Raw genomic sequence first — 25,035 nt, forward strand, 5'->3', positions numbered from 1 at the left:
GAAGGAAGGACCAAACACAGTGTGATACTTTCAGGGACTTCCACTTGTGGCTTCTTTTCACATGGGTATGTTTGCTGTGAGAACCACTCTCCTCATCTCTAACAACAGAAGTAAGGGAGGCATACGGGTGGAGAGAATGGTCTCTGAGGTTCACCTCTAGCCAGAACCTTCTGCTGGAGAGAAGGCACTTAGAAAACACACCCTACCTGGACACCCTGGCCCAAGGCTCGCAGGGAAACGAGCCTACCAGAAAACTGTAGTCTTTATGCTAGAAAATAAACAAGAGACACAGCCACGCAGACACTGTCTTGCATTTATTCACACAGAGGAATTAAGAATCCGTACAAATAATGAACATTGCTTTAAATACAAATAAATAGCTCTGGTTTCTAAAGGAAACAACTCTAGATAATTCAAAGTTATGTATTTTCTAAGTTCCTATTAAAAATAGACTATTTTGCATTAAGTAAGTCCTTCTCCACCATAACCCTTTGAGGACGTTAAGGATAAAATGGTGAATTCTGTAATCTAAGAAGTCACCAGAAAAATGGGAGATGATGGTCCCACCTCTCTGAACTATCCCCCAAATGGAAGGAGAGTTACTTGCATCGCAGACAGAGCTAATAAATGCAGAAAGTATTTAATATCTAAAGATATCTAAAAAGATTGACCTTGGGGAAGGGGATGAGAGTTTTCTCTGAACCAGTTCTATGAACTTTGAAACCTCACTATGCTCAAGATTTGGTTCAAGTGTCATAAACTCACCTATGCTCACAGGAAGACTTGAATTCCTAGAATGAAAGCTTCCTCTTGCTAGGGCCGAGGATGGTAATGCATCTGTCATCACTAGGGATTAAGACGATTTACCTGGTAAAGATGCAAAGGTGCCGCCCAATGCAACAGTCCCATCAACCCGGCCCCAAGAGGACCAAAACCGCTGACAGAAACACACTCCCAGATCCATTCGTTTATTTTTCTCTCTCCGTTGTTGCATTTAAAATACTCAAACTGGGAAAACCTACCCGAGCCAGAGAGTATGTTTTACAAAGGAAGAATCATTTTAAAGTCATGCGGTCTTTCCAGCCTTTAAGAACGACACAAATCATGAGCTCATTGCAATCTTGGTGCCAGAGCAGGGCCTGCTCTGCGGACTTCCTGCGTCCACCGCGTGTCCCCTCCTCACCCGGCACAAGACAGTTCAATTTCTCCTACTCAGACCCCTACATAATTACTAAGAAATAGTATCCTTGACAGAGATCGATATAGCAATGTTTAGGTTTTCAGAGAAAGTTTGCTTTCCTATTTAGATTGACCATGATACAATTCCAAATAGAACATACTCATGCTATAAAAAACAATCTCATGCAATATGCGCAATTGTAAAAGTCCCACGTTAATAACATTTGGCATGTAGAAGGCAGAATTATTTAGATTTTTAAAAAATGATCACTCAAGAGTCAAAGTTGGGTTTCCGAACAGAACTTCGTTGTGGTATCAAATGCTGGATCTGAATCTACGGTTTTGCTGACGCGGACAACTTAAAGATGTACACCGTGTTTTCCTAACAAGATTTTGAAACAAGAACCATAATTCTTAAGCAGATTACCACAACTTTTGTTCAAAGAATCGGCTCCCTTTTGCCAAGAACTTTTTCTTTTTTAGTCTAGTTGGAGGGATGGATTTCCATAATAAATTCTGGAACAACGGTTCTCAACATGATTCAAAGTTTCTCACTTCCCTCCCTCTCTCTTACTTTTTCTTTATCTTGTAAGGACATTTGAGCATAGAAAAATGCTCCACTTTTTTTTTTTTCTTCAGAAAGATGGATGTTAATAGATTTAGTTTCCGGATTTAAATGGTATTTTTTATGTCTGCCTTTCTCTCTGGCATACTATATAATGTTTCTGGAGTTACAAATCCAAACACACCAGCCAACTAGAGCATCCCAATGTTCCAATCACAATTTTGGATACAATCCTATTTATTCTGGATGACGCTCAATTCCACACATACTTCAGGGAAGAAACATCCATGAGAACATCCAAAAATGTTATGCTACCAAACATTAACAGTGATTGTGCTCTGTTGGGTAGTACCATTCACATCTACAAAGTACAAAGGCAGAGGATTTCAGGTGTGAAGACCAATTGGCTTTTGCTGCTACAATAATTCATAACCATCATCTTCGAGATTTCCAAGCTGTTCTAGAATAAGGAGTAGTCCTTTTTTTATCTGGAGGCTTAAAGTAGGAATAAACAGGTGCTGCTGGATACTCTGCGTCAGGATTTTCTGCCATCATTTTCAGCTTGGCTTCAATGGCTTTTATCTTAGCAGTGACACTGGAAAAAGGACAGCAGAGGATCAGAGCGGGCCTGAGTGCATTCTGAAAATACTCGCGTACTTCATCTTCCTTGTGTCTTTTTTGGCGGATCAGAGAAGCAACAAGATACTCAAATATGATATGCGAATATTTCACATAAAACACACACAATAACATTTTAAGAAAAAAATCAGGGCTGCCTCGGTGGCTTAGTCAGTTGAATGTCCAACGATTTTGGCTCAAGTCACGCGTGATCTTGTGGTTTGTGAGTTCAAGCTGTGCGATGGGCTCTACGCTGACAGTGTGGAGCCTGCTTGGGATTCTCTCCCCAATCCCCGCCCCTCCTTCCCTCGCACGCACTCTCTCTCTCAAAATAAAGAAACGTTAAAAAACAAAAACAGAAACAGAAACGATCAAACCTGAACCATCTATTAAATTTTTACCAAAAACCCAGACACTGTTAGGAGTACATCACATAGGCTACATTTAATCTTCAGACACACACACTGTTTGACACTGTAGGGCCTGGCAGATAGTAGGCACTCAAATAATTCATAGAGAAATTGAAAGCAGGGTCTTGTATGAATGAATAAACAAAATGTGGTATTAGATCACATTTTGGAATATTATTCAGCTTTTAAAAGGAAGGGAATTCTGACATAATGCCACAACGTGGATGAACCACGAGGACATTAAGCTAAGTGAAATAAGCTTGTCACAAAAAGACAAATATGGGATGATTACACTTGTATAAGGTACTTAGACTAATCAAAATCAGAGGTAGAAAGTGGCACGGTGGTTTCCAGGAGCTTGGGGGAGGTGGGAATGGGAAGTTATTACTTGATGGATATAGGGTTTCAGTTCTACAAGATGAAAAGAATTATGGGGAATGATGGTGGTAATGGTCGTACAACATTACAAATGTATTTAGAATCACTGAATTGTACACTTCAAATGGTTTAGATGGTGGGGTGCCTGGGTGGTGCAGTCGGTTAAGTGTCTGACTCTTGGTTTTGGCTCAGATTATGATCTCATGGTTTGTGAGTTCGAGCCCTGCAGCTCCGGCCTGGGATTCTCTTTCTCCCTTTCTCCCTCTCTCTCTGTCCCTCCTCTGCTGTCTCTCAAAATAAATAAACTTAAAAAAAAAAAAAAAAAAAGTAGACCAAGACTAGGTCAAATAGAGTTTAAAAAAAAAAATGGTTAAGATGGTAAGTGCTATTTTATATGCCTTTCACCATGGTTAAAAAAAAAAAAAATTGGAAAAAAAATTCGTGTAAGATCGAAAACATTATAAGGTGGGTTATACTCATTTTGCAGATGAAAAAACTGAGGCACAGAAAGGTTAACTTGCCCAATATTATTTAGCTAGTAAGCAGTAGAGATCTGAACACAATTGGATCCAAGAGCCCATGCTATTAACTACTACATTGTACCATTTTTTGAATCACTGAGTAATAATGGAAGAAACACCTTGGAAATCCTACAAAATCTCTTTTTACTAATAAATGTGTGTTTATAAATGCAATCATTTATGGAGTTACAATGAGCCAGGCACTGTGCCCAGAGTTTTACTGATATTGTTTCTAATCCTTGTGATAACATCCATGTTTTATAGATAAAGAAATGCAGGGAGGTAGTAACTTGCCCAGGGGTCACACAGCTAACAGACTGCACGGCCAGGATTCAAACCCAGTTTGTTATCACCCAAACCCCTGCTCCTTCCTCTCCATCAGGTTGGGAGCTGCACAGCCCTGTATCAGAGAGAAGGGGTGAGGAGACACTGCCCACGTTGGGAGGAATTCTCTTTGATGGAGGTCATTGCCATCCCTGGACCAGAATGCAAAGCACTCAGGCAGTGGATATTCTATGACCCCTGGTTTCCTTTCCATTTGCAAAGCGGTCAGTGATCTATAGTCAGGGAGACAGAAACCTGGAAGGGGATGTATACAATGGTCTTTCAGAAATCCTCAAAAAGTATACATCTGCTCCTATATACTCATAACTTTACATGGTCAATGTAAAATTAAAACCCTAGGTTACAATAAAAAAGAACACCAAGGTATTACCAAGATGCATTCCAGCACCTTCTCCTCTCCATTAGTGGGATAGCCAGCTGTTTGTTCAGGAGTCACCAAAAAGCAACCTTCTCTAATTAGGTATAGATGTTAATAGAAAGATGTAAGCTGAGGTTCTCTGGATAACAAAATAAATGGAAAACACTAGGCTGTTTAGTATAGACGCAAACACTGAAAGTAAAATTAAAGACATGTTCATTGCAACAGAGAGCAGCAGACATTAATGCAGTGGTCTCCTCCCAACAGGAGTTAGATTTATAAAAACCTCCATGAAAACTGAGTTGTGATCATGGAGATTCAAACTTTATGGGGAAAATGGCATAGTGGATAGGGTTCCCAGTGAACCTACAATAGTCATCATACTTTTTCTTTTTTTTTTTTTTTAATTTCTGGGAGCACAAAATAGTAAAAGAGGACAAAATTAAGAAATATCAATTATATTAACTATTATATTTAATATTTGTCATCGACATATTAAATGTATTATATTAAATGTTATAATATAAAAAATGTAACTTACCAAATATTAAGTATTAAATATTTTAAGTGTAGTAATATTGTAAATATATAAAGCAATGACATTAAATTAGTAACTATAAAATTAATTTACTGAATTTTGAAGTCCAGTAGTCCTAGCTTTGACTCTGGAATCTGTTATTTGCTACCTGTGCCATCTTGACCAAGATATTTTACCTTGCTGAGTGTCAGTTTCCTCCGAAATAAAATGAGTGTTACAGTATTTTTACCGGCATTTTTATAATTAAGTGACATATGGCATGTGAAGTGTTCAGCACAGTGCCTGCTTTATAGTAAACTCAATAAATCCTGGCTATTGTTATTGTTAAAATTTCTCCCCAGGCTATAATGCAGGGAAAAAAAAAAAAAAACAAAAAAAACCCAAACAACAAAAACCCTCTACTTCTGCTCAACCATCCACTTAACTTCCCCTTTCTCCACCCAACTCTTCATTCCTTCTGTTTTGAATTAACTCCAAAGAAGTAACTGACAGTTTGTGCACACTAGAACCAACACAGCTACAGTCGCTGAAGTGGCCCAAAGAATGAACGAGCTGCACACTAACACTCTGCAGAAAGGAATTCACGGCTGGGGAGGAATTAGCATACGTATAATGACAAAGCCAGCAAGACTCAAGCCCTCATTAAAATGCTTGTTTTCAGCTTAAGGACCGTCTGACCGTGCCTGCGTATTCCTGTGCCAAGCACAATGGCTGGTACGCGGCAGGTATATGCAGCTGTTTTTGAGTGAATGAATTCTGTAAGTCCGTGATCTTGGGGGTATGGGAGGAGAGACTATTACGCGTTCTAGAGATTAACTGAACACATCTCTCAAAATGTCAGAAGTTGACAGGTTCTGTCACAAACTAAGAGTCTAAAGATCCATTGAAGTACGAATGAAGGCTTGGAACGGAGCAGTGGCTCACGCTCTCGAATTCTCATTTGTGTCCTTCTATAGCACCCCATCTTACCTCAGGTTAGACTGAGTGGGCTCAGTGCTGGAGGACGGCTCAAGACTGATAGGAAGGATCTTATCATTCTTGTTATGATCATATCTCTGAAAGAAAAAGGGAAATCACTTCACTTGAACAAAAACCAGCCCTTTACTATAGTGCATAAGTTCAAAAACTCCAACCCCATCAGTGTACCGTTGGCATATTTCTAGACAATCTTCGGACTGCTTTACATTTAGAACCTATGCAAAACTCCACACAGGCTTGGCCTAAAAGCTACAAATTTAGAAAAAGAAGTTTAAAAGAAGCTTCCTATCTAGCCACTAGTCTGCCTTATTTGGTAGGGAAAGAACGTCAACTTTCAAATTCACAGATGGTACAAATACACAATAGGAGTCCCCTCTTACATCCTCTTACAGTATTTATTTTGCTTTATTCAAAACACTTTAAAATTTTGCTAGATTTCTGCCAAGCACCAAGCATAACATTCAACTCTCAACAGGTCTGAGTGGAGAAGAAAAGTAACAATAAAAGCTCCCAGCCACTGATACAGAGAACATCCTATAGCAAAAGAACAGTTTAATGTGAAGTCAGATAATTATACACCCCTTGTAAAAAGTAAATTAAATATTAAAGAGCAATCAGGCCCTCTGGTCAAAGACTTATAGGAGAAGAGAACTGCAAGGCACAGAGATTCTTAAACGAAAGATGGGAACAGAGGATGATTTCTCTTGCGTGTCTTTTCAATGAGACACAGAATGAGAAAATGACAGCCAGTCTGGCAAATGAGACTTGATTTTCTTTTGAGTAAAAAAGCATTTGGTAATTCTCCCCGTTGTTTCTATGTTTAAGGCAATGTGTCCTAGAAATTGAGAAGGCTCTGTGATTACCTGAGATACTCAGAAGGATACAAAGTGTTGGAGCTCTGTTTTTCAGTCTGGACACCGAGCTCCAAAGTTTAATTTCTGTGACTCTTTACTGGGAAGCTTGATGGGTAGGGGGCCTCTGATCAAAAGCCGTGCTCCTATAGCTAAAGACTGAAGCTCTAATTTTAACCGCTACGGATCTTGTTGCAGGCAGGTCTGTCAACACCCCACCACGAAGGAAGCGACTCAACTCTTGGGATTGCTCTGGTCCACATCCTTCTCTACCTTTGTGCCAGGTAACACAGAATGCCATTCTTTTTTTTTTTTTTTTTTAATGGTAATTATCTTTTCCAGTGCATTTTTCCAAGAGACCAACTATAAAGATGAACAAGGCCATTTGCCACTTCTAGGGCCTTGGAGACAATTCAGACCCTGCAAAGTCCCACAAATAACTCTCAAACTCTCTGGAGTGATGAGATGCCAGGAATTTAAGCACTCATACAAACTACCCATTTCTCAAGCGTTTAGAATAAACATATTCAAACTCTCCACAGAATGGAGAGGCTGGGAACAGTCTAATAATGCCTAAAGCAACTAATTTTAAAAATAAATGCATCTTTTCCTCCAAAGAACAACCCCCACCAAAAACATGATAGAGGTCTGAGTATACACATCAGCCACATGGAAAAATCAATCAAAAACAGAATCTGTGGGTATGTGGAGAGAAACAATGAAGGAACTTAATCCCTCCTGAGATGTTTCTCAAAAGAAAAATCTGGCAACACACATGGTAAATACAAGTAGGAGACCAAAGTATGCCTGCTCCAGATGTGAAGAGGCTGGGATGCAAACGGGTAAGTGGACAACGGTCTTTTGGAAAACTCCTTAGGGTGAGCTTGGTGTGGTCTTTCTAGCCCAGCAGGCTTACCTTGACTTGAGCATGTGCCCATCGCACCACCAGCTTCTTAGACAGAGCCAGCTTGCCATTGAGACACTGGATGGCTTGTTCGGCCTCCTGTGCAGGAAAGGGACAGATGTTCGTCAAAAATTCATGTGCCTCATAGGGCCTCACCAGCTTTGAAGGCTGTGATTCCAACCGGACTGCTTCTGATAAACAACTGGCAAAGGATTTACAATTTAAATAAATTAAAAAAAAAAAAAAAAGGCATGATAGCAGAAAGGGTGTGAGTTTTATAAAGTTGGTCAAACAGAAACGCCAATCCTGGCTCTGCCAATTACTGGCAGTGGGATAGCTGGCAGGTCCCTCCCTTAAGCTCTGTGAATATTAGCTTCTTCATCTCTACAACATGGACACTACTACTTGTCCCTCACTGGTTGGAGGGAGGAGGAAGAGTGCATGTAAAGAAAGCATGGAGCATGTGGTAAGCACTCAACCACTGTTAGCGCATTGTTCTTATCAGGGGATACCTTTCTATACACTTCTGTCTGCGAGGACCCACTGTGCTAGGAAATTTACCGTAACTATACCCCAGACGAGGGCTTACACTCCCTGGATCCAAAGTGAGAAACAGTAATGGCTTCAAAGGATACGGGAGTGAAGGAAACTAGGCCGGAAAAAGCAGGAGTGAGTCAAAGAGCCTGTGAGCAAGGTATTTGTGTGAGCCAATCTATGCACCTGGTTTTGGGAGCCAAAAGTTCCCTGACCCTTTCCCCATCAGATACAGGAGGAACAAGGTTAAAAGGAATTCCTGAAGCTGGATTAAGAGTCACTCTAGGACATTCCCAGGAAGCCTGGTCGTACTTTTCCATCCTGCCAAACCTTCTCTGCTCCATTTGTATCCCTGAGGCATTCAGCCAAGTGTAACCCACATCTACCAGGGGGTGAAGAAGCCCTTAAGGAACCGGAGCAGGAACAAGAGTGGATCTGACACTGCAGTGTAATACCACCAGACATTCCAGTCTGGTTTTACTGGTGATTCTCTTGTTCCTCCAGAGCTCGCCAGCATGACAGTCAACAAACACCTGAGTGTTCACTATGTGTCAGCCATTGGACAGTCAATGACATCCTCACTTACCAGTTAGAGAGACAGATAAGAGACATTTTATTCTCCTTTTTAGTTTCATCTAGGGAATTAGAATTCACATGGCATTCTCTATTAATTCTGCAGCATCGGCAGTAGTAAGGAGATAAAAGTTTTAAAAATGCCAGCAAGGAGATAAATGTTTTAAAAAATTTTTCCTATCTTTGTACGTCATTTCAAAGTTTGTGTATTCAACAATATTAAATGCCAACTGTATTTTCCTATGTACCCTCATCTATTCTCTCAACTTCCTGTAAGCAAAGGAGGGTATTTTTAATCCCCATTTTTATTTTATTATTATTATTATTTTTTTTAACATTTATTTTTGAGACAGAGAGAGACAGAGCATGAACGGGGGAGGGTGAGAGAGGGAGACACAGAATCTGAAACAGGCTCCAGGTTCTGAGCTGTCAGCACAGAGCCCGACGCGGGGCTCGAACTCACGGACCGCGAAATCATGACCTGAGCCGAAGTCGGCCGCTTAACCGACTGAGCCACCCAGGCACCCCTTAATCCCCATTTTTAAATGAAAACTGAGCCAAAAGAGGTCAAGAGACTTGCCCAAAGTTCATAAATAAAAGAGCCAGCAATAGAAGCTAGGCTTTGTAATTTGTAGTCCAGTGTTTTAAAACCACCATATCCCCACCATGACCACTGATTTTAATTGTAAGAATGCTCATCACACTCTATCATTAAGGAAGAATAAAGTATTTAAAAATGCTGACCATACGCAGCATTTTTTTCACTTCCCTCATTTAGAATAGCAATGTATCTCCTAGTGCCTGTCTCATTTGCAAAAGTTAGAGGAGATGGAAAGCACCCCCAGCACCGATAAGGACAAATGACACTCTCATACAGTCTCAGAGCGTACGGATACATCATTGCTTGAAGGCAACTGGCAGTCGTATCAAGAAAAAATATGCGTGGCCTTTGTTGATAGCATTCAATTTCCATGTATACAGTAAACGTGAAAATAACTAGAGGTATGAAGATATTCACTAGCATACTGTTTACACTTGTGAATCACTGGGGACAACCTAAACAGCTAATAACTGGGGATTAATCAAATAACTTACCATACACTCCTACGATGAGATACTGTGTGGTCATCAAAAATGATGTTGAGTTACATACAACAAAATATATAAACATTAAAGATCTACATCAGTGAATTTTTACATATAAACAGCCACACTGGTGAAACCACAGTATCATGATACAGAATGTTTTCTGGATGTGTAGTAGAGGACAGAAAATTTTTAATAGACTTTGAGCGGTAAATAGGACGATATGACCTTATTTGAGTGCTCTAAGCTCTATACGTGTGTATGCATGTGTGAATGTAACAAAAGAAGAGACTAGAAAGATCTAAATAGTAACAAGAAAACTAAATATTAACAAGACTAAATATTAACAAGAATTATTTCTGGGTACTGGGCTGATAAGAAAGTCACGTCATCTATATTTTCATCTGTAATTAATATGTACTACTTTTATAACAAAAAAAAACCATCCAAATACAGTATTATTGAAACAATAACCAGGCAATGTCCTTCCATATGACTACTAAAGTTATAGAGAATACTAACCAGTATCTCTATATTTAGTAACGTTCAAATTCAATTTCTTTATCAAGCCATGTCCACTTAAAGGATACAATTTTACTGCAAGAAGATACATGTGTATATCATGGTTGAAGCTGAATGCTCTCTTCCTCCATATATATTCAAATCTGTACGCATTTGTTCTGAGACACTGAGAAGAAGGGTACATTTTTAAGAAATCAAAATAAAAGAGTTTGTGGGTGGCTCACCACACAGAGGGAGGGCTTCTGCACCACGGGGCAAAACTATTGAAAGAAAAGGAGGCTTTGTTGGCCTGCCACTAAAGGAACAAACAAACCAGAACAGGGAGGAGGATGTCCATGTGCTTAATGTGGGCACCCCAAAGCATCTGGTCAGAAAAGTAGGTCAGCCGCCTCAGACCGCGAGCCTGGGGAGGGTCGATTTTGAAAGCCGTTCACCCGTTCCTTTACCGAGGGTCTCCTTTAGGACTCAGGGCGAGGCACAGAGGGGTGAGTCCAACACGGCTCTTGCCCACAAGGCACCATGACTTGTGCTCGGGGAGAGAGGACTAAGTAAGGAGGAGAGTACGGGAAGCACCGTGAAAGGGGAGAGGCTTCATTACCTGCTTAGTTTCGAAGTTGACAAAACAGTACCCTCGAGGCTGTCCCTCCAAAGCACCAGACTTGTGAAAGAGGAAGTCAAACTGCTTCACTGTGCCAAACTTCTGGAGGAGCTTGAGGAGGTGGTATCTGTAGAGAAAGGACAGCCCATGAATACACTGGGAACTTGGATGGCCACTCTGGCCGAAGTGGGAGATAAAAGCAGGAGATGATTTACCCCAGGATAAAATCTTGCCACCCCCCCCACCCCGCCCCCCTGCCTTCTCCCAAACTGCTGCGTTAGTTTATTTGGCAAACAGACTTGTTTGCCTCTATTTGGAATGGGAACTAGAATTGTCATGGCTAAGCGTCTGTCCAGCACAAAAATACCGAACAAAAAACCACACCTAACAAACAGCTGTCTGGCCCAGGAGCACCATTTGTTTTTCTTTTGGAGAAAAGCTCAAAAATAGTGTCGATCTATTTATTTTTAATCTCTTGGCAATGAACTAGCATTTGTGAATAACTACAACTCCATCAGGAACACATACCCACACTCCAAAAGCCAAAGCCTACCTTATCTCAAAAATAAATAAAGTAACACACATTCACACAAACAAAAAAACAACTTTGGAAGACTTCTGTAATAGATTCCATAATTAATCATTAGCCCTGAATTGCACTCGTGAGAAACTCTGCCAAAAACCAAACCACAGCTAGCGGCACTCCATACGTGCCTGTGAGTTTCAATCCCTGACGTGACTGAACGTTAGGGACAATGTGGAACCACAGTGTGACCGAGGCTGGTCTCATACAGGGCAGGAGAACCTGGCCAGTTCTATAAATCACCCAGCTGTGGATAACTAATCAACCTCAGTTGTTTTCACACAGTTTATACCTTGGAGCATGGCCGATTAAAGAGTATTGATGGCCCAGGAAGACATTTTTTCCTGGTAGGAGGTTCACCCCAAGCTCTTGCTTGCCATTGTGCCCCTCATCCTCTTCTTAGATTCCTTTCTCTAACACTTATTTGGTTTCTATAGAGCTTTTAAGTTATTCAAACAGATGTGGCCTTAACAGGTTGCTGTGGCCAATCTCAATTCCGACTTCCTGTCATCTGATGTAAGGGTGAGACAAACCAACAGCTCTCCCGTTTCCTTTTCCTTTGGCCTTCCTCCTGGCATCCTCCACACTATTCAAATGGAGTCAAGGCTTTCTCTAAACAATGCTGTCCCTGTGATACTAAAAAGGTATCAGCCCACATGCTAAATCTGTTATTACTGGGAATTCTACCCCACAGGGAGTCAGTAGAGCTGTCGTTACAGCCACATTTATATTCACATTGTTTTCTAGGAGAAACTCATCAAGATTTTACTCTTGAGTAACAATCTCCTTTGGGAGGCAGAAAGATATGAAGGGGATCATAAGCTCTACATACTAAATTTGATACTAATGTACATCAATAAGCAAGCCCATTATCCTGGATCAGGTGCCTGACACAATGGAGCAAGAAAGACATAATACAGGTCTTGCACTGGGGCAGGATGCAAGGATCCCAAGGCATACTGTGAACATTAATCCGGTCTTTAGACCTGTTTTGAAAGGGAAAGCAATTGTAACTCCCTAGTTTCCAAATTCTCAGCTCCCATCAGGAGACCTCAACTGCTAGGGAGGATGTAGGTGTGGATTCTCCAGAGGAAAGGGAGACACCTCAAGTACAGATTTCTGGTTTTACTTGATTTTTGAGTAGGGGTACAACAAGGGTGAGCCTCTCAAATGTGCAGACGGATATGGGCTGGAAGAGTCTCCCCTGGGTCTTTTTTTTTTTTTTTTAACTTAAGTTTTTATTTTTTTAAGTCATCTCTATGCCCAGTGTAGGGCTCAGACTCGCAACCCCAAGATCAAGAGTCTCACGCTCCACCGACTGAGCCAGCCAAGCACCCTTCCCCTGAGTCTTTAACTCACAGCTGCATCTTCCACTTAATATACGCATTCAAACCTCAACACTGTGCCAGTTGCCATGAATGGTGGGTCAAACCCGTTTTTCTAAAAAACAATCTAAGGGCTGCTGTGGGCCGGTCATCTTTTCATCAGCTCCATTCTGCTTAAAAGCAGGAAGGTAAGGCGATCGGCATTTCCTAGGAAATGAATTTTAATTTACTCAGAAAAAAAAAAAAAGCCAACAGATTACTCTTTGAAAAGCTAACAAATACATTCTGCCCGAGAAGTGCGACCTTAAGATTCCAGGAACATCTGCTTAGGTCTGTGTCTTTCAACTTCTCCAGGATTTCTTTCCTTGTTTGATAATTTCTTGAAATTATCGGAACACCGAAACAAAAGGAATGAAATGTTTACTATTTTGCTTCCTGGAGATGGGGACTGTGAGCTCTGATAGTGAAAAAAAGCCTGAAGAGTCTTGCTTTCACATCTGCAAGCACTTTCACGTGCTGCTGAAGTATGGGAGGGCTCACGACTCATCAGAGCCTTGCTTCACTTCATGAAATGTGGGGCCCTGCAACTTTCAGGAGCTAGTACACCAGTCCCAACATATTTCTGCAACTTAGTGTTTTCCGTAATGGTCTTGAAAATGGCCTTCCTGCCTAGTGGCACAGAAGTAATTAGTCTACACAAATGTTAAAATAGACACCTAGACACCTACTACTTGTCAAAGACCGTAGTAGGCACTTGAACCATCCAGATGAATACAACCAGGTCCTGGCCTTCAAGGACCTCACATTCTGGTTAGAAGATAGAGATATGCAATCAAAAAATTGCAAAATGCTATGATACTTGCACACAGACGTATGTACATGAGCACACAAAGAGGCCCAATTGTGCAGGAACATGGTGGTTACTGAATATTATGTGCAAAGAAATAAAGGCGAAAGGGAATCTGCTTCATTGGAAGACAGTAAGAGTAGGGCAGTTAAGAGATGAGCTGAAAGGCAGGCAGGGGACAGACTGTGAAGGATGTTGGTGTTCTTAGTGAGGGAATTTTAATTTGATGCTGTAGGCAATGGGAAGCCAATGAAATGATATTTAAGACTGTTTTAAATGCATAATTTGTTTTAGAGAAAATTTTCTTTAAAACTTATAGAAATTACTATTTGCTGGGTCTTTATGTTCTATGCTATTAAATAGTATCACTGTGTTTCAAATTTAAGTAGCAAACAGTAAAGGCTGATTCGTGCAAACCAAGGCATTAAAAGAAAAGCATGAATCATGAAGGAAAAACAAGAATTAGCTGAGAAACACAGGTTTCTTTAGGGTTAAACACACATTCATGCGTTTACTCTCGCATTCCAGTTCCCCTCTCGCATTCCAGTTCACCTCTGAAAGTCGGCCTCAGAAGGACACTTCCACCTGGATGGCTCTCCGCTGCTTTTAAGTTTACTTAGTATAACCCAGAATGACCCCCCCCTCCAAACCTGATACCCTTTCCAGCTATTCCACCAGTCAGTGTGGACATGATTCTCCATTTCTTAGGCAAGAAACATCAGGGTCATCTTCAACTCCTGTTCCCCTTTCATCCATCACGTTCTTCACCTCTCAGACTCACCTAGTGGCTTCCAAGTTCACGGTCTCTACCTGGGTGATAGATTGGCCTAGTTTCTGGCAGTCTTTCCTAGCTAATCTTCGGCATCAGTCTTTGCTCCTCCAACCCACTCTGCATACTGACGTCTCATTTCTCCACTAAAACATCACTTTCATGTTGACGTCTCATTTCTCCACTAAAACATCACTTTCATGTTGTCAGCATCCTGCTTAACACCCCCAATAAGTCTCTTCTACAACAAATTCATACTTCTTGTCTGAGTCAATTTTAAAGACCCTGTATGCATCTGATAGAACTCCATCTATCCCACTGCTGCTTTCACCCTCATTTAGTATTCAACCTTCCTTTAGTCAAAAAGGTCCTCCTGATAGTCTGCTCACACATTCTTTCTTATTTCCACTTACACCTTCCATTTAGAATGCTCCTTCTTGTACAATTTTTGCTGGCTTTGTTTCTTCTCATATTTCTCCTCATGAATTACGTAGTGGCTATTGATTTGACTTTCTATGCAAAACATTTAATATTTGAAAAAGAAAGCCTGGATTAATCCTTTCAGAGGAAACCACAGTGTGGAAAATAGATAATGTCTAAGGACATTAACTTTTTTGGCTTCTCTGTTGCAGGCACTAGCAACGATATTTGGAAGTACTGTTTTTCCTCTATGGTTAGACTCAGTCCCACGACAATTTAAAAGAAGTCCTTATATTTTAAAATTTAGAATAGGACACTTTAGGTTATGCTTGTTCAGTCAAATGGACTATTAGAATATCTGAGCAAGGAGCACTAAATTAGGTGATGGGAAATTAGTCCACGGCTATTTCAGTATACTGAGTCACCTCACTTAACTCTTCCTGTCCTATAAAACAGGGAAAATATTATCTTTCTCCTTGCCTCACAAGGTTGTCATGAGCTTAAATAAGAGGAACTAACACAATATTAGAGCCAGAAAAAATGTTCACCCCATTAGTTGAACATTCTCACTTTGTAGGTGAGAAATATGAGGTGTAATGAAGTCGGGAGGAATCAGAATAATGGAACCTGCTACCTCCACAAATCATAGGTCGTCATTCCCTTAAATCTAAATTCTACGACCTATTTAGTCATACAGATATTCTTGGCAGCTAGCATAGCCGAGAATGCTATGGGGAGTACTGCAACCACAAAGCACTGAACACAAACCAATGTGAAGCAGGATATCAGAGTGCTAGACAGTCAGTTAGCAGTACACATTCCTCTGAGAGGAGACTGATGGGCGTCCCATGTAACTTGATCAGGACTCAGATTAGTAATAAGCACATACACATAAGATGACTCGAATTAATTATCAAAAAAACTGAAAAATTGAGTGGAAAAGTCTTTTTTTTTTTAAACTGTCTCTGTTACCATTCATCACAGTAAATATACACTATAAATTGTCTTCTAACAAGAGGTGAGAGGCCATTTGTATAAGAGGGGCATTCAAACCAGTTTATAAGAGATCAGGAAGAGGGATGGTAAAGAGCAGGGGTATGTACAGGAAAGAGATAAGAGTGTGTTGAAAGGGGAAACAGCAGGAACTAGCAGCAATTTGTGGGTGGGGTTTAATTATGAACACTGGAGGATGCTCTGCAAACTTCTCTAAAGAATCATTAGTTTATTTTTTTCCCTTGTTTAATTTTTTATTAAAGTTTAGTTATTTTGAGAGAGGAGAGAGCGAGCGAGCACATGTGCAAGTTGCGGGGTTTGGGGGAGCAGGGAGAGAGAGAATCCTAAGCAGGCTCCTACTGTCAGCGCAGAGCCTGGCGTGGGGCTAAATCCCACTAACTGTGAGATCGTGATCTGAGCCAAGATGGAGTTGGGATGGTCAGCTGACTGAGCCACCCAGTTGCCCCACAAGTCATTAGAAGTTTAAAGATCTAGATTCAAATCCCTTCTGAGATTGAACTATAAGCCAGGCACCCATATTCACGTAACATACAACATGCAATCCTACAATGCCTGGAAATGACTGTATTTTAATAATTCATGTAGGCCCATCATTACCCACCTTGAGAGGAACAGGATCTAGAAGTTTATGTAACTCAAAAACTTGGAAGGAAATCACACATTTCCATAAGACCTACTTTACTAACGTGCTAGGTTTCTTTGCTATAATTAAGTAAATTAAATGAGATAACGCTCAGCGTTTCATGCTAACCACAGCTACGACTGTCATATCTTCAAAAAGAAATTTATTATCATTTAGTCAGTGTGTTTGGCAGAGAAAATGTTTTGAGATAAGGAATCCATAGAAGAAAAACAATAGCAGGTGACACAGAAGTGGGGAAGCCACAGGTAGGCCCCGCAAAGCCCTGATCTGCAGCTCAGTCCATGATGTCCACCTTTGGCCTGACATAAAAGGGGCAGAGATACCAGTGGGAAAGTTTTGATTCAATGTTTCTGTTAATGCTCTAACAGAAGAAAACATGGATATACTCTTAACTTCTGACATAAACTGAGGTGGTAGATGCCCATTTGAACTTTCCTATCAAGCAGCAGGACACAATCAGAACAAGAGTCTCATGACGGTGAGTTGCAGCCAAAACAACGAACAGTGTTTCCATGTTCCGATTTCCATTCAGAGAAGCAGAGGTGGGAATGGAAACCACTCTGGGGAGCAACCCCCCATAGCCTGGCTTTTAGATGATGGAAACAGCTTCTCTGATCAACACTCATAATTGAGAGGCTGGGCTGATTCACACATTCATTCATCCTCAAAGCCATAAGCCATAAAGGGAATCAAAATAAATGCACAGTCCACAGTCCAGGGCCCCAGTGACCAAAGTAACATAACATGGGGACAACATATGTTAAATGGCATAATTCCTAGAGGAACCTAAAGTTAATTTCATTCAGCTGACCTGAACTTCAGCAGAATTAAGAACTAAACTTTCTGTTACCATCCTGACCCATTAGTTCACATCCTTTTCCTCTCTCCCAGTCCCAATCCTATATACACCTCCTCTTATCCTAGACTCAAGTAAGCAGGTTCTCTTGTCTCCTCTCACCTTGCCTTTAACACCATTCCACAGGGACTGCCTTTTAGGACTGATGACATATTCCACGCCTGCTTTAAGCACTGATCCCACACAGCTGGATCTATTCACTCCTTACCATCCTGCCACCAACTACAGCCCTGTACCTACTGAACAACTGGGGGAAGGAAACACCTCTTAACTCTCTCCTGCTAAGAAAGTACTTTCCACTATAATGGCCACCATGGAAAGAGTGGGGAGTCAGGACAATTTAATTAGTTTTGTTACCCCGGGCAAGGCACTTCTGTGTTTGGGATCTCAGTTTCCTCTACTGTAGGATAAGAGAACTGGATCCTATCAGAGGTTTTCAAGTGTGCTCCATGGAGTCCTGTAACATGGCGTCCTCTAACTGACTGCCAAAGAAAGGGTGGCAGTTGCCAAAAGGCTTTGGGTGGACCTCTTTCCCACTTTAATCAGCACAGCTCTGAGCTTGTATTTTATAAACAGGTTCTGATTACTTTAAGACAAGGTTCCTCAGATTTAAAAAGTCTGAAAACTGCTTAGTGTGGTACTTGGCACACATCAGGCACCATACCATTTAGTGAATGAATGAAAACCAAAGGGGCTGACGTGATTTCTAAGATGCCTTCCAGCTCTGACCTTCTATGGTTCCATGGCTGCTTAACATGAATTACAGTCAAGCGGTACCCTCTGCCTGTTGGTGAAGGTACTGAGACGTCTGCTGGTTCCCTCATTTTGAGGAATAAAAGTATGCTGTGGCTTGATTCTAGAAAATAATGTCCTGTAGTCACTGGGTACAAGGATTCAAATTGGTGAAAAAAAAAGAACATCTTCGGCAAGTAAGAAAAATGAAGTATATGTTTTAAAGAATACCCACGTCTGTGTTCTTGCAGAACAGTCCAAATATAAGAAAAATGTCAACATAACAGGTTAATAACAAAAGCATGTACCCTTCAAAGGTAATTAAAACATAAATAAAAGGGCGAAAATATATCCTACATCTCTTGAAAATTCTTCTGAACACCACCACTACAAACATCCCAGTTTTGTAGGCAACAAAATAAGATGACTTAGACTCACTCTGTGATCTTGGGGTCCAGGTTGCCAATCCATAACCGGTGCCCTTCCTGTAGGGAACCCTCTGAAAGGATGGATGCGTTCTCCAGGGGAAGAGTTTTGGTTTCTGCTTCCATCAATCTCTATGAAATACTAAAGAAAACGTGAACATTCAGGCAGGAGAGGAGCAGCACTGTGTGAACAGGAGACTTCAAATTCAATTCAACAAACATTTATTCAAGGAGGGCAAGCCCTGGGCAGTTCTTCAAAGGCCTCAGTTATTCCACAACCAGGGCCCCAGCACCAGTTCCCTTGGGACAGCTCCTCTGGCAGCCAGAGTGCAAGAGCTTCCATTTAAGGTGAAAGGGGTGTGGTTCTGCGTGCAGACACTAAAGTTTTCCTCTTTTGAAGCCAGAGGCCGACTGGGCGGGAGGCCAAAGTCTTTATTACTACATGATACTCCAGTTCAAAAACTGTCACCCAAAATAAGTCTTGGAAACCACCAGAAAGAGAGTCTTAATGGCACTGAGGGAGATGGGTGGGAAAGTGCAGTTATACGTCTCTTCCTCATGGATGAGGCAATACACGAAATTTAAAGCTATAGATTTAGGAATCAGAACTGGGTTTGAAAGCAGGCTGTGTGACTTGGTGAATTGCCAGAACATTCTAGGCCCCTGTTCCCTCATATACACTATGAATGGAAATAACAGTTTTTATCTTACAGGGCTGTCGGGAAGACTAAAGATAATGCATGAAAAATCATTAAACACTGCATCTAACAACAGTAAGCAATCAATCAACGTTTGCTAGTATCGTGTTTAATAGTTTGGAAGAGACTCAGAGAAGAGACTAACTTCCTCCTAAGTCATTCCAGTTGCACCGTTTACTAGCTGCGTAACCTTGTGCAAGTTACTTAGCCACTTGTGCCTCAGTTTCCTCATCTGAAAAGAGAATGACCCCTCACAAAAGTTGTGCAGATTCACTGAGTTAACACACTCAAAGCATTAAGAACAATGTATGGCGCCTGAGGAGTTTTCAATGAATGTTAGCTTAAATTATCACTAGTCTTCGATCTGGAAAGGACTCATCTCACAACCAAAAAAGGAGGCTGAGGGTTATGATGGAGACAGTAGTGGCAAGAGAAAAAACGCTGGTGTCAGAAGACCTGGTTTCAAATTTTGGCATTTCCATTGGAAGTCACTTCTTTCTAAGCTTGTTTCCTCATCTCTACATATGAAACCTTGCCCTGCTTGTAACTTAAGGGTGCTGAGAAGGCCAAAAATGAGATGACAGATGCAAAGCAAAGCTTTAACAAATATATCATGTGGTAGAGAGAGAAAAAAAGGGCTGGGAAGATGGCAGGCTGTGCCAGACTTTACAACTCCTTGCTCTAGGAAACAGATACTTTGTAACCCGAAGTACGTCAGAGGGTAGTGCTTGCAGGAACGGTCTTACAAACAGCAGGTGACATACACTGATCACCGCCACTACCTCTTATTCATCTCAGCATAGCCCATGACGTCTGGTACACAGTGGGTGCTAAGTTATTGTTAATAACACGTTTATCCAGCCCCTCACGTGAGGGTATTATTCTACCTTTCGCACTCTCGTCTTCAATCTGTTCAACGAAGTGTGACAAGCCACTGCTAACTGCTAAGCCCATGGCTTATGTGCTGAAAAAAGAGAGATGAATAAGCTTGTAGTTCTTGCTCTTACCTCCTGAGAGAAAGGTGAAACACACAGAAACAGAACCCCAGGAGTGGAAACACACCAGGAGAAGCATTCCGTATTCTCTGTGCTTTCCTATCCTCCTATTTTCCGACAGATCATTCATTCATTCCAAAAAGAAAAACTGAGCTTCTATTTCTAGGCATTGTCTAGGACAAAGCAGTAAACAAATAAGCTCTCTGCGCTTGGAATGCTCATGGTTTGGAGGAGGGGCGGGACAACACAAACACAAGATAAATGAACAAGGGATAATTAGCGACAGAGCTGCAAACTCAATTTAGCAAGGTGGTCTGACACGGAGACTGGGGTTGGACTACTTCAGCATCAGTGGAGAGGGAAGGCCTCTCTAAAAGAGACAACATTTGCGATGACACTTCAATCACAGGACCTTCTCGGATTTTCTCATGTCTGAAAACAGGAATACCCACTACTACTTAATATGACAAAAGGGTAGCATGTTTTAGTGGCAAGAGCGCGGGATATGGGGCCGAAAGATCTGTATTCAAATCCTGGCTTTGGCACCCAGTTATTGTGTGACTTTAGCTAAGTGTCTTTCCAGAAAAGCTTTTCCTAAGAGTAGAGCCATAGCCACCTTTTCTTTCTGTATACTGCTCATTCAACGTTATTTACTATTCTATTTTGTTTCCCTCACCAGAATGTAAGCTCCTGGAGGACCTTCCTATCCTGGACATAGTTCCATTCACAGCATTTAGTACACTGCCTGGGGCTCAATATTAACTGAATGAATGAACGGGGCTCCACTTGGAACCTCATTTCCTTCTTCCTTTCTAGAATGGGCACGATTATCCCTAACTCATGGGTCGTTGAGAGGTTTAAATAAGAGTATCTGTGACAGTTTAGCACTGGCCTTTTGTAAAAGCGTAATAAGATCGAGACGGCATGCGACCATTAAAATCTTTTAGGTTTGCAATGACGACAATCCCCTAGATTAACAGAGATCACAAAAAACGCTTGTTACATCTATCCTCGCAGTCAAACTGCAACCGCCTGGAAGGCAAGAATAATCCTACAGGGAATAAAGTCCAGAGAAGCAAAGCCACTTGTTCCTAAAGCTAAGGGTAATGGCAGGGTCAAGCCTGGAACCCCGGCTTCCCGATTCCTGGCCGCGAATTCCCAGATGCAATGGGTCATTTCTCGGATTGTTATTTCCGGGCTAGCGGCGGGACAATCCGGGGCGGGGCCTGAGAAGCCGCCTTGCTAGGGCAGCCTCCTCTACGAGCCCCTCGCGGGGCCGGCGCTCAGGTGCAGGGGCGCCTCGCGGCGGGACTCACCTCGTGGCCTCGGCGTCGTCCCCTCGGCTCATGCCCCAGAATCAGGTCCCGACCCCGCAGCCCGACGGCCCTCCAGGCGCGTCCACCTCAACGTCGCCCGCTGCCAGGCCGTCGGTGACGCGCTACGCCTGCGCCGCCGCGCCGCCCCGTGACGTCATGGCGCCCGCGCCGCCGCCGTCTCCGCGGTCGCGTGGGTCTTTTCCTAGTAGCCTGGGCGATAGCTGGTGAGTGGCCTCTGCAAGGCCTCGAGGCGCGCGCTGGATCCGGGTGCCAGAGACCTCTACTCAAGCATCTCTGGGGAACCTGAGGGAGTCTGATCACCGTACCCTGACCGGTTCCATTCGAATCCGGCTTGACCTTTAAGACTGGGGGCGGGACCTGTCGCTTCCGCGAGATTTTCGTGGGGTGGGGGCGGGGCTTGTCCCCTCAGCTACGAACTTCGAGGATGCGGAGGGGAGGGTGCTTATTCAATAGCATCCCCTCCTTTGTAGCCCACTATCTGGCAGGAACATTTAGTGTTCAGAACTATCCCACGGGGGTAGGTATTATTACCCCCCCATGATGAAGAAATGGAAGCTCAGAGAAATAACTTTATCAGGGTCATGCGGCTAGTGAGGGATGGAGCTTAAATTACAAAGCCTTAACTTTTAACCATTACTCTGTGCCTTCCCTCAGCAAACAGTTGTCATTTCAGTAGCCGTTGTCTAGTTACAAAGTGTTTCTGCAGCCCTTACCTCATTCGATCGTCCTGGTAACCCTGACAAATAGTATTGTCATTTACATTTTACCTAGGAGATTGAGGTCCAGGGAGTGTGATCTATCTGAGGTCACATATCTAGGAAGTGCTAGAACCAGGACTCTTTCCCAGGTCTTCTCTAAGTTTGGTGCCTTTTTTCCTTTCACCGCACTCTACTGCATTTTCCAGAATCTTGGAGAGCTTTTTAGTTCGAAAGAATGAAAACCTGAACTGACCCTTCATTTTGCAGTTGGCGAAACACAATCTAGGTAGGAGAAGTGGTTTGGTACAAGTCACATGTCACTGGAGAGCTGCCACAAATGCTTTTTGTAATACAGGTGGTTATGAATCTAAAGAGGATTGTTGGCAGGGAGTGATGAGAGGAATATTGGGATCTGTACCTTCTAGCTCTTAGGCAAAAGTTCTTTCTCTACCTGTTAAAGTGTGTCATCCTCCTTTGGTTACATCAGGGACATGATTCTATACTATAGTCATGATGCTGTGAATAGTCAGATACTATGTAGTCAGTTGCTGCAAATACCTGTATGTGGCACTGAATTTAGAGAGCATACCCTACTATCTCTATGTGAAAAATCTGGGAGACTAAGAGATGATTGAAGCACTGTTGGGAAGTAGAGCCCAGGACCTTCAATCTGAGGCTTAGAGTCCAGATCTTGCACTGTAATTGTGACCTTGGGCAAGGACTTAATCTTTCTGGACTTTCATTCATGTATGTATTCATCACTCATATTCAGTGTCTTCTGTATTCAGGGACTGTGCTATGCTGGAGGTACAGCAGTGAACAAGAGAACCAGAGATCAGTCTTTGTGGTGGTTATAGTCTCAGGGAGGGATGTAGGCAGTGATCAAATAACTACACAGCTAATAACTATTAGCTGATACTGTTTAAGTGCTATGAAAAAAGTATAGGGTGTTGATGAAAGTGGGCTACAGGACATTTGACCGAGTTGGACTGGAGGAGACAGCCAAGAAAGGCATCCTCTGAGAAAGTGATGCTTAAGCTGAAATCTGAAAGAAAAATGAGAGCTGGTTCATTAAAGAGGTGGGGGAAGATCATTCCAAGCAGATTCAACTTCAGCATTATGTTTGAAGACCCAGGAGCAGGAGGAATATTCAAGGAAATGAAAAATCATTTTGCTTATTTGTAAAATGTGGGTGGTAATTATGAATTTGGTTATGAGATAATACATGTGAAAGTACTTTATATACAATGAGGACCCACATCCGTGTTTATAAAAATGTACATATTATAAGCTAATATACAGCTGGATTGTGAGAAGTTGCTGGGACAATGGATAAGCTAGGGCTTTGTGTCCCTCATCTAGTTCTTTACAAAATTAAAATGCACCTTCTATAGAAAACACAAAGTCAAGTTTTGAGAACCTTAACTTTGGAAAAACAGTATGTGCCTCAAATAGATTTAAAATATACTCCCAACAGTTTTAATAATAACGTCAATAATTGCTGAGTGTTTCATATATGTAATAGTATACAGTACACTGGATAAGAGCACAGACTCTGGAGCTAGATTGCCTGAAATCTAATCTTGGGCAAGTTATCTGTGCCTTTGTTTCTTCATCCATAGAATGGGTATACTAATAGTCCTTTTTTTATAGTGATATCATGAGGCTCAAATGAGTTAATGTATGCAATACAGCGTTTAGAATAGTTTCTGGCACATAGTTGTAACTCTGTAAATGTTAGCAATTGTTTTATTATTATTGTTACAATTATCTTTTTGAAGGCTCAGTAATATCACGGCAGTAAAAATGGGGTGGAAACTGTAGCTCAGAGAGGCTAAATGATCTATGCAAGGTCACACAGCTCCTAAGTGTGGGATTCCATTTCAAGGCTGTGTCCAAAGCCCAAATACTTTCTCACATTTTTTTCTGAGTTTAGGTTAATTTTGTCGGATAATACCGGGGCTCCTGTGACAGTTCCTTTCCTTGACTAACTCTTCTGTGCTGAACTGTTAATATGCATGTCCTTAAGGTAAAGGGCCCAAGGGACTGCCTTTATTGAACCTCTACTTTGAAATTTCCTGACTTCTGTGCAATTAAAATCTACGCCTAAAACATTTCAGCAATGTGGTTTATTTATAGAGTTGTCTTCCGGTTCACATGTACTGGGTCTGCTTTTGGGTGCTGCGCTTTCTGTCAAAGGTTGTTTATTTCTAACCCATTTTGATTTCCTGTTGCTTTGTGGATTGGTATTATGACCTGCAACAGGAACACCAGGAAACCTGTCTTAAATGGAGCAGCCAGATTGAAACCCTGTAGATTAAAACAACAACAACAAAACGCATTATTATACAGCCATATTTGGATATAAGTGTGGGTAAGGCATTGGCTATATTAGAAAAACCTAGATATAGAAACCTCACTTAGAGCCAAATTTTGTGAACAGTTTTGGCAAAATAGGGCAGAGCCAATAGTTCCGTGCCCTTGGACAGCGATGGTCTCTTTGAGCATCAGTTTCTACATCTGTAAAATGGAGATTATTATACTTTCTCTGTGGCATTATTGGGAGGATTAGACATGGTAAAGCAAGCAGCCCAGGCCTGACTTCAATTAATAGTAGCTATTGAAAATAATTAAAGAAGAGGAAAGATACTTTTTAAAATCTAGATTTGCTTTTACTGATTTCATGTAGTCAATCACAGACATCTAGCATCCCTTGCTATTAAAAATTCCAGCAG

At 41.7% G+C, this 25,035-nt stretch overlaps 2 protein-coding genes across 11 annotated transcripts in view; one reads left to right on the plus strand and one right to left on the minus strand.

Moving 5' to 3' along the window:
* Nucleotides 1–301: 301 nt before the first annotated feature.
* RBM18 (RNA binding motif protein 18) lies at nt 302–21,695 on the minus strand. The gene is made up of 6 exons (XM_019453937.2): nt 21,582–21,695; nt 18,586–18,714; nt 10,959–11,085; nt 7,658–7,744; nt 5,882–5,967; nt 302–2,339 (listed from the first exon to the last, which is right to left on the minus strand). The coding sequence occupies exons 2-6, from the start codon at nt 18,696–18,698 to the stop codon at nt 2,180–2,182; spliced, it is 573 nt and encodes a 190-aa protein (XP_019309482.1). The 5' UTR covers nt 18,699–18,714; nt 21,582–21,695; the 3' UTR covers nt 302–2,179.
* The window catches only part of MRRF (mitochondrial ribosome recycling factor), a 59,455-nt gene continuing 56,031 nt past the window's right edge, over nt 21,612–25,035 (plus strand). For 7 of the 10 annotated variants that reach the window (XM_019453926.2, XM_019453927.2, XM_019453925.2 and 4 more), the window contains exon 1: nt 21,612–21,805. In XM_019453926.2, coding sequence (XP_019309471.2) covers nt 21,612–21,805 — 194 coding nt within the window. Of the gene's footprint in view, nt 21,806–22,003; nt 22,120–22,562; nt 22,587–25,035 lie in introns of those variants that run through there. The other 3 variants (XM_019453934.2, XM_019453929.2, XM_019453933.2) reach the window with 3 other exon arrangements.

The sequence above is a fragment of the Panthera pardus genome, unplaced genomic scaffold (assembly GCF_024362965.1).
Source record: "Panthera pardus isolate Hobbes unplaced genomic scaffold, ASM2436296v1 HiC_scaffold_20, whole genome shotgun sequence".
Classification (NCBI taxonomy): Eukaryota; Metazoa; Chordata; class Mammalia; order Carnivora; family Felidae; genus Panthera; species Panthera pardus.